The 13157-nt window shown below is 44.3% G+C and overlaps 1 protein-coding gene across 1 annotated transcript; it reads right to left on the bottom strand.

Moving 5' to 3' along the window:
* Positions 1-241: 241 nt before the first annotated feature.
* On the bottom strand, positions 242-13121 carry arhgef37 (Rho guanine nucleotide exchange factor (GEF) 37). Its single transcript, XM_076105341.1, has 13 exons — positions 12603-13121; positions 11212-11341; positions 10046-10193; positions 9740-9939; positions 9461-9591; positions 8319-8423; positions 7572-7685; positions 7189-7358; positions 6537-6684; positions 6307-6435; positions 4461-4656; positions 3584-3753; positions 242-460 (listed from the first exon to the last, which is right to left on the bottom strand). Exons 1-13 carry the CDS (start codon positions 13113-13115, stop codon positions 242-244), a joined length of 2373 nt encoding a protein of 790 aa, XP_075961456.1. The 5' UTR covers positions 13116-13121.
* Between the last annotated feature and the right edge of the window lie 36 nt (positions 13122-13157).

The following is a 13157-nucleotide window of genomic DNA, read 5'->3' as shown; positions in this document are numbered from 1 at the left end:
TCAATCAAGAGTCTCAGGATAGAAGCTGTTCTATGTTGTAAAGCCATTCGAGGCCACTTTGTGATTCTGAGCTACATAATAAATTATTTTGACGACTTTTACTTTCCTTCTGCACAGGAAGTGGGTCTAGCTTAAGTCCGAAGATAAGCGAAAACAATCCAGCCGTAAAACTGAAAAACAATAATGGAGACGGTATCGGTGAATCCTCTGTCGTACTCTACATGCTTCCTTTCCTTCCCTCCTAGCAGTGGGGCTGGTACGTGCCGGGTGGCCCGGCCCCCAGAGGCGTGATCGTGAGGTAGTTGGAGGGCACGTAGCCTCTCTTGCCACCTCTCGACTCCACCAGGCTCCACTCAGGGTTCCCTCGTTTGTCGTGGGGCTCCAGGACGCGAACTGGCTCGCCGGCCCGGAGAGAAACTTCATGGTTTCCTCTCGCTGTGAAGTTATACGCCGCCAGCACCTGGAAGAGAGGGATGATACATAGTCCATCAACATTTAAGTAAATATAAATATCGGATCAAACTCAGAAACCCAGTATGAAAGGACTCAGTTTGGATCCACAATTAAGGCCGCAAGTAACACACTGATGTTGAACAAAACTCACACAAAAACACGCCACTTCAAGAAATGAGCATGACTTCAGATACATGCGCACAGGTACAAACGCGAGCACACACAACCACACATCTTTGTAACATTCTCTGAAAAGGTTAAACCCACTAGTTATATCTTGGCAAATCCCATCTCATCACCACACACACACACACACACACACACACACACACACACACACACGGCTCCCTAATGAGCCCCGTGTCGGAGTGACAGAGTGCTGCAGCAGCGCTAATAGCCAGGTTTAGCTGGCTGCTCGGTGTCATTAACAAACCCTTTACCTCCGCTCACCTCTCAGCTACGACATTAGCTCTGCCCTGACGGTCTACACCAATTAGCATTTAATTAGCATTTTGCTAAGAGACGAGGAGGAGAAAATAAAGTAAAGTGGCCACGGCCGACGGCTGCAGGTGAACACTCGCCGCAGCTGTGTGTCTGATGGAAATGAAATAAAGAGTTGAGAGGAGCGTGGTGTAGCTCAACGGCGCCGTTCAGTGTTAATATATGGACACGACAACATGGAGGGGCCGCGAATGTGAGAGAGACAGTTAACCGAGGCTGCCTGCGTGTCTACAGAAGTTAATATTATTGTTTGTTATACTCTCTCTGTCACAGATCACAGAGGAAGTTGCAGTCAAGATGAATTTGGCACCTCAATGCGGCTGCTGCTCTTTAAAGGTTGACGGTGATGCATCATCTCTAGTTTCCTCAGCCACTAACAAAAGAACGGTATCGATTTAGAAAACTTATATTTTAGAGTGGACGAAAGAGCAGAAAGGAGAGAAAAGATGCTTAAAAACATCTGGAACAGTGAAGACAGAGCCTGCCCGTGTGTGTGTGTGTGTGTGTGTGTGTGTGTGTGTGTGTGTGTGTGTGTGTGTGTGTGTGTGTTTTGTATACGAGCAGACTCAGGGTCATGAAAAAACGCCTTTATAAGGTCACTGGAGCAATTACTCAATTTAACGGGCGGTATGGAGGCATATCTCACACACACACACACACACACACACACATTGAAGTAATGCACTATCTAGTCTCTTCACCTAACCCTAAAGGTGCAATGTGTAAGATCTGGACAGATTTTCAGTTTAAAACATTTACACATGAACCAACATTATCACCAGAATGTGAAGAGGTTAGAGTGTTGACGTTATGTCACAGACGTCCATGTGTTGTGTAGCAGATATCTTCTGAGTTTAGCATGCTAACCAGCTAGCCCCGAGGTAGCCCCGGCCCGTCTTGTAATACCGCTTGTTCCTCTAGAGGTGATAGTGAGTCAGTGTAGCGTCCAGTCTGTCCTCAGTCCAACATGAGAGGACGCAGAAGTAGAGCTGTCCCGAGGGCTCGTCAACAACACGTCCATGGTCTGTTTGAAAATGAGTCGTCTCATCGTCCCGGCGGCCGAGAGGCTGCTTCGCCGAGAGTAGAGCGTGCAGCGACGTCGCTACCTTAGCTTGTATGGGCCGAGTACTAGAGGTGAGGCGATGGGCCCTATTTCTTTGGAGCAGGTGGCTTTACACATTACACATTTTAACACCACAACTAAATGCCTCACCCCAACCTTTACCCTGGCCTAAAGCTAATTCTGTCCTAAATTCTGGACCAGGTCTGAACCCTCATACAGGCTTTTGAAGAAGTGATCATGTCCTCACTCTGAAGGTCTAAAGCTCAAACCGGTCCTCACAAAGACACATGTACCAGGACACACACACACACACGATGCCGAACGCATTACTGCTTTCTCATCCACTCACCTAAATCTCCCTCCCTCCCGTGTACACACCCACATAAACCATCACAAATGTACAAGCCCCGACACTCGCCTCTCACACTCGCATGTGCTGCACATGTAAATCATTCCCACAACACACACACACACACACACACACAAACATGCTCTATCTCAGCTTGCAGCGCGCTATAAATTCACTTCAACCCTTCACACAGTCACCCATTTACAAGGTTAAACAGCCAATTATGGACCTTTCCATTAATAACACACACAAATGCCAGTGTGGCCTCTTACAGATATGGGAACACACATGATTACACTCACACATGGCTGACCATGCAGGGATTTTCACACACACACACACACACACACACACACACACACACACACACACACACACACACACACACACACACACACAGTACCAGTCAGACATTTGACAGATTGATGCTTCCGCTGCAGAGCTCTGTCACATCGATCAGTTACAAGCTTTAGATACACACACATATAAACACACACACACACACACACACACACACACACACACACACACACACACACACACACACGAGTCTGTAACGTATCATTAAGATAATGAACACACACAGTTTGGAGTCTGATGTCAGATAATTTAGAAACAAGCTGAGGTCCAAGTTACAGCCATAGACTCTAAATGGACCATAATGTACTAAATGAACATCATGCTGTATTGAAGAAGACTTGAAACTAGAGATTGAGACCATAAACTCATGTTTACAATGTTTACTGAGGTAATAAATCAAGAGAGAAGTAGAGTCATTTTCTCATAGACTTCTATACAACCAGAGGAGTCGCCCCCTGGTGGACATTAGAGAGAATGCAGCTTTAAGACGCTTCACATTTCAGTACCAGAGGTTGCCGCTTGTTTAATGCAGAGCTAATTATCATGGAAGGCCGTTCAAGTACACGAGTCTATTTCACTAACGAGGCCATAACATAAGCAGATTGTTACATTAGAAAATGTTAATGTCAAAATATTTCACTTAACACTTCAATATTTGGGTGGTGTAGTTTTAACATGAACTATGCATCTTGAGTCATTAGGGAGCTTTGCATCAAGATAATTACTTCCTACCTCATTAATATGCAGAGTTAGGCAGCACAGGCAGCATTATGTGTAGTGAGAGTCAAGTTTACGTCATTTAGGTACATTCAATCAATTAATCAATCAATCAATCAATTAATCAGTCAATCTTTCACCTGGAAGCAGGGCTGGCTCATGACCGTCAGTGACCGGCTCTCTGGGGTGTAGGAGTGTCGTCTGATTGCCGTCATGCCCTCAGGCAGCATCAGGTGTGGAGAAGGAGGCGGGTCATCTGTTGGCTGGTGATAGCGAATCAGCTTCGAGGAAGGAGCGTACCCTCGTCTGCCTGCGTGCAACATACGCAGATAAAGGTTACTATATATGTCAGGGCTGCAACTCACAATTATTTTCACTATCGATGCAGATTTCTTCAGTAAATTAATTCATTATTTGATTTTAAAATATCAGAAAATTGATAAAAATGGACACTTTTCCAGAGCCCAAGCTGACAAGAGAGGACTACGAAATGTTTCATCAATGATCAAAAATACTGTTTTCATTATCTACTTTTGTAACATTTAGTCAGCAGCACGTAGAGATCTTAGTATAAATCCTAATTTATATGGAATCTTTCTGAAACGTTAAATCAAACAAAAACAAAACCCTAAAATCTCACTAACAACATCTGATACTAACAAAAATCAAACTGTTCTTGAAGCCAAATCCATTTTCATAATATGTCCACTAACTAAAATTAGCCACCTATCTGCCAATGTCCCTAGTTTACTAATCAACTAGTACAACTGTACCTGTGTATAGTTGCAGTAACACGTACCCCCCACAAGATGGCGCCAAATAGTCCCATTTAACAAAAGCTGCATTGGAATATTTCTTTCGGCAACATCTGCAGCATCTATTATTCTTTGGTTTCTAGCAGCTACTCATTCAATTAAACTCTGGTTAATGGTTCTTACTCTCAAACTAATTTGTACAAATTTGTAAAAAACCAAAAGGTCTGAACCAGTAACCCAGTAGCACCATGTTGGTTCTTACCTCCTGCGTCGACCAGCCATCTCCGTTTGTCTCCGCGGGTGTCCGCCTCACTGATGATGGCCACCAGCTCTCCTCTGGCCAGGTTCAGGTCCAGGTCCCGGCTGCCCACCACCGTCCCCATCACCTGGTAGATCTTCCCAGAACCGTGCTTATCGGTCAGCTGCTTCAGACGGCGCTGAGACGATGGACTCAGAGGCTGACCGAATAAAACACCATGAGGAGAAAGAGAAGGTAGAGTGAATAGATTCAATATTTAAATAGCCCTGAGAAAGGTGAAAAGGAGGAGAAAGGCCCGAGCAGAGTAGAAAATGGTCATTCTAGTAATGCTCAGCCTCTAACGGAATACAGAAACCCTCAATTTAGCAGGTTTATCTCATTTAACAGATGCTGCTGTTGACCAATCAAAGTCCAGTATTTTGAGGCCTTCATATTTGTAAATTAAAAACTCTTTTAAATGAGCTCTTTGTTGACATTATGAATAAAACGTCTGAGACAGTTAAAGGCAGCAGGCTGAGTAAAGTCCTCTTAGAGAAACCATCAAGCGTTTCCTGTCGCTGGATACGTGAGTCACAATCTTCTCATCTGTGACTGATGTGTTGTTGTGAGTGACGTAAAGCTGCAGGTATGACTCGCTGTGATGACTTGGCACATTCTTCATCTCGTACAACATGTTTGACAGCGATGAGCACAGTAAATAATGTGTATCATCTGTCACAAGCTGTTCAGAGTCCACACCGAGGTTATTATTAGAATAAACCTCAAAGTGATTATGACACGGCTGCAACCTGTTGATTCTGTGGCTTTAAAGAACGTGACTTAGACATGTGGTCAAGCAGGTAATACAGGCCGCGTTAGAGTGTTAGAGAGATGTGTTTAGCTCAATGACATCAAGAAACCAAAGGAGTAATCATGACACAGTAATGAAGAAACCTGTTGAGTCACTGTCCTCTCAACAAATACAACACTGCTGCTATTCTAGAGTCGTGAACTAACCTGCTGGTGGTGCGAGATGAGAAGTCAGGGGATCAGTGTAATTAGGGTTCATCCTCTGGGGACCATCAATGTCTATAATTATTTATTAAGGCAATCTATCTGAGAGCAGGACCAAAGTGTTCCTAGAGCCACAATGCTGGCTTGGTTTAAACTATTTTTGAAGCTTCATTCATAAAAGGTTGACATTCAAATTCTAAATCAATATTTGAAAGCTCTGCATGTTTATTTAATCAGTTTGTAAAGACAGTATTTCTGCACAGTTGCAGATAAAGATCAGGCCACACCAATATTATTAGTAATATAGCATTCATAGAGTTAAATTCCAGTGGTAAGGTAAGTATGACGGGTAAGAATATAATGGCAGTTTTGTCTGGTTTTTACTTAAAACAGGAACCAACACGTGTAGCAGGTAGTATAAATGAAATACTAATAATAAGACTACTATATTGTGATCAATGTAGAGGTAAACAATAGGTTTTAAAGACTTGTAAATGTGGCCTTTCATGCCTGGTACGTTTGCACAGGACGTTGGTGTCTCTTGGGACATTTTGTCCTTCACCTTCTGTGACACCTTTCTATTTTGGAACATGTCGTGTTGTGTAAATGTTTTTTATCCAACATGGAGCTCAGGTGTCCAATGACACGTCCTCTAATGCGTTTATTGTGCTCACTGTCGTCTTGATGATATTGTTCTTTTACGGTCCGTCGATCACCGTGTCCGTCTACCTTTGACTTATAAGACTAGGCCTGGGCTTCAGAGGGTTAATGAGGTAAATTACCCAGCATTCCTGGTCAACAAGCCAACAAAGCACACTTGTGACACGTCAACTACCTCAGCTCCATCTGTACCCACCTGGGCGGCGGGAGCGTTGAGCGTGTCCTCCACACTTCGACACAAAGTCTCCATCCTCCTCGCACCTTCAAGCACAGCACACTCCGCCCACTCCCAGAATGCACTGCGGTTGAGAGAGCTGTGAGGAAGCTGGAAGAAAAACAAATGAAAACCAAAGGTTTTTTCGATTAAACATTTTGAAAAGTCTCATCTTTATCCGTGTGGATAAAACATCGTGCGTATGAGATCACCTGCTGGGCGAAGCTCTGGAAGAGCTGCTCCATGTCGGAGGCGAGGTCTTTGTGCAGACAGCTGAACGTCCCCAGCATGCTCCAGATCATCTGCAGCGCCAAGCCATTAAACTGGGGGAGCTCATTGAGGAGCAACGTGTTGATTGTCCTGTGAGGAGAGGAGAGGTTTACAGGTGAGCGACGCCCAACATTTGGGATTTAACTATTGTTTAATCCTTTCATTGATCGGGCTCACCCTCATCTTAACATCAGCGTGTGATCAGATAGACCGTGATCGTTCAAATAGAGCCACTGTCTGACTCGACACGCTGACTCAGAGAAGCCTGGACTTTGTTGGTGGAGAAGTTAAGAGTCAAATAGCTGAAAGCTACAATTAAAGTGGATCACAGTCGACTTAAACTGTATGACAAAACCGGTGGTCGCACTACTTAAAAATCTGACAAATAAAAAGAACACAAACTCCAAACCACGGTGGAAGTCCAGCCTGTAGTTAACAAACACTCTCTCTCTCTACCTCTGTCTCTACCTCTCTCTACCTCTCTGTCTGTCTCTCTCTCTGTCTCTACCTCTCTGTCTGTCTCTGTCTCTCTGTCTACCTCTACCTCTGTCTCTCTACCTCCGTCTCTCTACCTCCGTCTCTCTCTCTCTCTACCTGTACGTGTTGGCCACATCCTGTTCCTCGTAGCTCAGGTTGGATTTGGCTTCGATCAACTCGTAGTCGAGCAGCTTGTCCAGCCTTTTCCTGATCAGGTTCCTCGGGCCCACCAGGAGGTCACGGAGTGCACACAGCGGCTTGTGGATCAACGTCCTCATCCTCTTCTCCTGCAATGGAAATGTTGATGATGGTTATCGTCAGACAAATGCTGTGCTGGTTAACGCAACTATCGACTCAGACTAGCAGGGTGTTTTATTTAGATACTTTTATATGTTTAACTTTAGTGCAAGTAAATATGCAGCAAATGTGCTTGTAGTATTTGTTTTACTGAGGTATTTAAGTAAAAAAACGTAAGGTATGAGAATGGCGGGTGGACTCACAAATGTAGGCAGAATCCACTGTCTGAGAGCGGTCGAGATCTCCTTGTAACAAATAGGGTACTTCTCTCCGTCCATGTCCAGGTCAAACTCCTCTGTTTTGCAGGACAGGAACCGCTGCACACCAACAAAGAAGAAGGAGGAGGAGCTGTCAAACCCTGCTCAGGTCTCTGATGTCTGATAGGCTCATTTCTTGATAATAAATAGCGAGTTAACAGAATTTATAGTTTGCTTTTTGTTCTCTGGTTTCCAGGTCCAGAATAGAGGTCGCTAAGAGAAGTTGCTTTGAGGATTTACAAGAAAATTGTCAATAATTACAGCAAGAGGACAACAGAAGAACAGGCCTTATACGAGTAGGAAAATAAAAGAGGAGGATACAGTGCTGATCCTTGTTGGTTGGGAATAGAAAGAGGAAAAAGCAGCTTCAACCTGGGATCATTTTAGAGGGATACTCTACAGGTACACAGAAACTCATGTGTTTTGACCTCAGGGGCCTCTGAGTTTGCACAGTGTGACTCAGGAACACATGGCGACATGTTTAAGAATACATATCCAGTTATGTTCCACTTCTCCTCTGGTCTTAAGTGACCAGGAAGTGTCCTGGTCAAGTCTCAGGACGGGCTGGAGCACCCTTCTAAATTTAGCGTACATTAGAACTGTGGACAGACTCTGGATTGTACCTCATTGTGTATCAGTCTCAGATGAAGTACTATCCACTAGTTAGCGTCACTTGAAAGAAATGCAGCCTACCTGGAGGTGGTACAGGTACGTCTCCACGTTCTCAAGGAGCTCCAGGATCCCGTGCTCCAGAACATAGAAGAAACCTTCCAGAACGTCAAACTCCTCGTCCACCAGCTGGAGAACAACACGCAGGGAGACAAACGTTTGTCATGCAATGAGATAAAAAGGGCTTTATCACCCTGTATAGCAGCACTTTAAAAAGTCACATCTTCTCAGTCTTTATTTATAACACATTGAGGTCAGAATGGCTACGGCATCCCAATGCATACTATTGGTTACTTGTGATTTTAATGTTCAAAGAACATTTTATATGAATCATTTAAGTGTCAGTTAAACGCTTACATACAGTAAATAATAAAGACAGAAAATATTCTCTATATGCTTTATATTTACTTTGGTTGCAAGATGTCAGATTTCTGGATCAGAACGTAGTTTAGGAAGCTACCATTAGATTTTTTTAAATATAATCACTTTTACCAAAGTGCAGTTATGCAACATTGGTACATTTTGTCATGATGATTTCTAGACACATCGCTCGTTAACGTTCTCCTTCTGAGTTTTACAATGTTCATCATTGAAATGGGAACGGTGCTACGAATCCATTCTGTCCTCCGAGGCCGAGCAGCTCTAGTTTTATATCACAGAGTTAAAGCAAATAGCTTTCAATGACTGAATGAATGCACAGATTATGCACAGAAATTGTTTTCCTGCAGTGTGATTCCTTTATATTCTACATACAACGCACCTGCAACCTACATACTGTATGAGAAATGTGAAAAATAGATCAAACGGCAACGTAGGAAAATGTAATCCTGTGAGCAGCTATTAAGAGAAGGCCACAGGAGACATGCGAGGATGCTTGATCAGAGCTGAAAGTGGACTGACGGGTGTAGCAGGCCAGAGCAAACAGCAGCTTCAATAACAGGTCATATAATACACCGTCCCTGCAGGTAAATCACAGATTAATCTTTAACCACTGCACTGCAGCTGGAGGGAGCGTGTCTACTGGAAGATGATCTATTCCTCAGAGGCCTGGGTGAGTTACCGTCAGGCACAAGCACCATGAAACGTAACGTGTTCCTTGTGCTGCTCAAGGACACTTCAGCAGGGCGGTTGATATTTAAACCAGTGCCATCAAGCTTGTATCCTACCTTAGGTACTATCCCAGTCTCGTGTTTGATGTGCTGGCTGAGCCTCGCTGTCTTCTTGGCGATGCTGTGGGTGTTGAGGCGGTTGATCTTGTCCTTTATGGTCAGGGTTTCTGTCTTCTTGTATTTGTCAGCTACAATCACAGAAAGAGGGAAAGTTAATGTGGAAGAAAGAAATGTGCTTTAAAGAAGCACTCTGCTCTCTCTCTGTTCTGCCACATGGGGGATTGAATGCTTGACTTCAGATGTATAATAATCTAGAATACATGACAGTATTCTCACCAACTTCTCTGAAGCGTTTGTACTCATTGATGCGACAGTTCAGGGCGATGGAGGTGTGAGCGGTCTGCTCCAGAAGTGCGTAGGCTGGGTGGGTTCTGTCCGTGTGTTTCTGGATGGTCTGCAGGAGGAGCGGGTAGCGGGCGATGCGCTGCACCGGCATCACCAGGAAGAAACTCAGAGAGGTGGCGTTTATTTCGGGCCTGGAGATCGAAATCAACGACACGTTAGGTCTATTGTTTATCCAGGTGTAATTTCATCTTTGCAGCCGTATCAAATATATACGTGTGAAGCAAACAGAAAACCTACGCAGAGGTCTTGATGACTCCGACGATGTCGTTCCAGAGCGCCTCCTTCTGTTTGTAGCTGTTCTCCAGCACCGTCACCTGGGTGTAGTTGGCCAGGTATTCCCTGTAGGCCACCTCGATGTCTGAGGAGAGGCTGAGGAACGAGTCACCTGTCAGGGAGGCAAAACATACGCCTACTTATTTACACATAGAAATCATGCTCACAACACAAGTGTATTCAGTTTGGTTTTTAAGAGCACCAAAAAGAAGTACAAACTTTAAAATGCTAACGGATGCTTAAAATAAATAGCGATTCTATCTTAAGCAAATTAGTTGTACTCTTCATTTAATAAACTGATTATTGCAAATAAGAAAGATCGCTCATCATGTCAAACACAATCCATGCTGTCAGTGACTGAAGATGAAGAACCACACTGTGTGACGAACAACTCTCTTATTGTCCACTTCAGTGTCGTTATTGTCATCATGCAGACAAATTTAATCAACAGCCGAGAAACTATCGAATGCTGTTAAAGGACATAAAAAAACATCTTTCACTTTCTCTTCCTTCCTTCCAGATCACCACTTTCTACTTGCACCTGTATTTAAAAAGTGTGAAAATATTTATTTTTCAAATTTTCATATTTTTGGCTTCTGCACCGTCACATTGACAATACCGCCTACTTATTATGAACATGTGTGTCAGGTTTGATTGTGTCCAGGTTACCTCTGACATATTAGATGTGAATAAAGACTCAAATCAAACTGTATGGAAAATGATTTGTCACAAACGTCGGACTCAAGGGTGAACTGATTATAATTTGGTGGTGAAAGGTCACTGGGACCTCGTTACTCATTCATTTATATGACAATTTCACACAACTGTCTAACAGGATCAAACAAAATTTGGACAGACTACAACTCTGACTGCACCCACCACCACATGCAGAGACCTTTGGTGTGGATTTATCAGCGTGAACTTGTTTCACATGAATGTGAAAACCACCTCCGATAACAAAGACGTGTGAAGGTTTTGTGTGTTTCCTGTCAACACGTGTGATCAGAGCAAATTATCTAAGAAGAGAAAACCTCTGTGAAACCAGCAGCTATCTTGCCACCACTTCCTGCTGGAAGGCTGAACATGCTCATGTTATCAGGAAATAAAGAGTGAAAGAGTGATCCCCTTACAGAGTGTCTCCAGGAAGTGAGGGTCTCCAGGCTGAACCTGCTTCTGGTCCAGCAGGCTGAGGAGTCGACTGGACACGTCCATCACTTCCTCGATGTAGAGAAACATGCTGTCCAGGCTGGCTGGAGGAGGCTGTGGTGGACGGGCAGGCAGAAAGGAGGAGATGTGATTAAATATGAAGGTTTTCGACGAGACACATTAATTTGCCTCTGCAATAGTAGTACAACAAATATCCACATTTATTCAAATGAAATGTCTATCTTGTGCAACGTGTGATTGTGTGTGACGCGGAGCTGATGAAGGGCCGTTTTGTTTGTCTCTGTTCTATTCTGATGAGATGCTGGTGGTGGGCACGGCCGGAACGCTGAACAATCTGCACAGAAAACAAACCAGCATCTCTCCCGTCTCACAATGGCACCATTCACTCACATGTCTATTCTATTCCTCCGTCTCTCTCCGTCTGTCCTTCCTCCATCCGTCATGTTGTGTAACTTACATTCCTAACACACATTGGACAATGGCACACAACAAGGACAAACCTCCATCTTTAATGTCTATCTCATCAGCTGTTCCTCCATTCACCAGTTCATCTCCCTGAACACGTCATCAGCCCATAGTTTAGCTCTTCCCCTCCTCCTTTTTATTTCTGTTTCAGTCTCTTTCCCTTCATCTCCCGTTCCCTCGCTTCCTTTTATCATTTTCATGCTCATCCACAGCTCAGTCCTTCCGGCCCGTTTTACGAGGCCTCATTTCATTACCGCCGCGAAAATAAATGATTATTTAGCAGTAATAAGCAATACCTCAGACAAGTAATGAAAAGCTAACGCGACAATAAACCTCGAGGCTGCAGGACCAACTCAACATGTGGTGATTACATGTTAATTAAAAGGCCCCATCAAAAGTGTTACAAATTCAAAACACAGAGCTAAAATTGACTGAAGGATATTTTAATACAACTTGCAGCAGTAGGAACCAAACACACCTTTGTGGTCATGTGGTGGTAGATGATAGGACAGACTTCATGCTGCTGTACGATTATATGCTCTGAATCCCGTAAATAGAGCCTTTAATACTGTAACGGAGCACCACGGTAACATTTACACACTGTGAAGAACAAAGGCTTTCAAGTTGCTGCCACTTTGAGACGTACAACTTATTATTTAATGAAAGAAAGGTTTTTAAAATGGCCTCTTGGCTAAATAAATAAACCAATAAAATAAAGGTCCTGCACACGATAGATCACTTGTCGACAACTGAGAGCCCAATCAATGTGAAGACTTCCACTTCAGGCTCTCAAGACATTTCACAGGCGAAACGATAGAATACAACAGTTTCAGTCGTATTAACTTTTCCATACCGGTGCTACTATTCTCCACTGAGACTTGGTTCGTACCTGTAGCTTCTTCAGGTTGCTCCTGATGGTCACAGTGCTGAGCTGCAGCAGTCGGAGGTAATTCCTCTCGGACTGGACCAGCTCCTCGAGGGCCAGCATCTGTCTCTGGGCGGCCCTCTCTTTAGCCGCCGCTTCCTCCTCTTCACACTTCTTTCTGGCCTCTTCGGCCTCCGCTGCCATCCGCTCCTCTGACATTGAGCTCTCCTCTGAGAAACTATCCTGTGAGGAAAGTCTTACATTTATTTCCTGGGCGGAGGTATTTGTATTCACAGGTTCGGAGGTCTCGGCCGACGCCTCGGCGAACACATGGAGCTCCTCCTCGGTGCTGGACGTCTCCTCTCCGAACTGATCTCTCTCTGCGGCTCCATCGTCGTTCTTCTCCTGGAGCTTCTCCTTCCTCGGGTCTGTGTTGGCGACCTTCTCTGCGGCTCCGAGGGGCGACAGAGCGGATGAGGCCGGTTTAGGGAGAGCCAGTGTGAAGGAGGAGGGCTGAGGCCTCCTGGGGACCTCCATGTTGGAGATCGCTGTCAAAGAGAGAAACACTCTTTAGACAAT

The sequence above is a fragment of the Anarhichas minor genome, unplaced genomic scaffold (assembly GCF_050575085.1).
Source record: "Anarhichas minor isolate MPS153535 unplaced genomic scaffold, ASM5057508v1 ptg000031l, whole genome shotgun sequence".
NCBI lineage: Eukaryota > Metazoa > Chordata > Actinopteri > Perciformes > Anarhichadidae > Anarhichas > Anarhichas minor.
The sequence above is the reverse complement of the archived record's forward strand: the minus strand, read 5'-3'. Positions and strand labels throughout refer to the sequence as shown.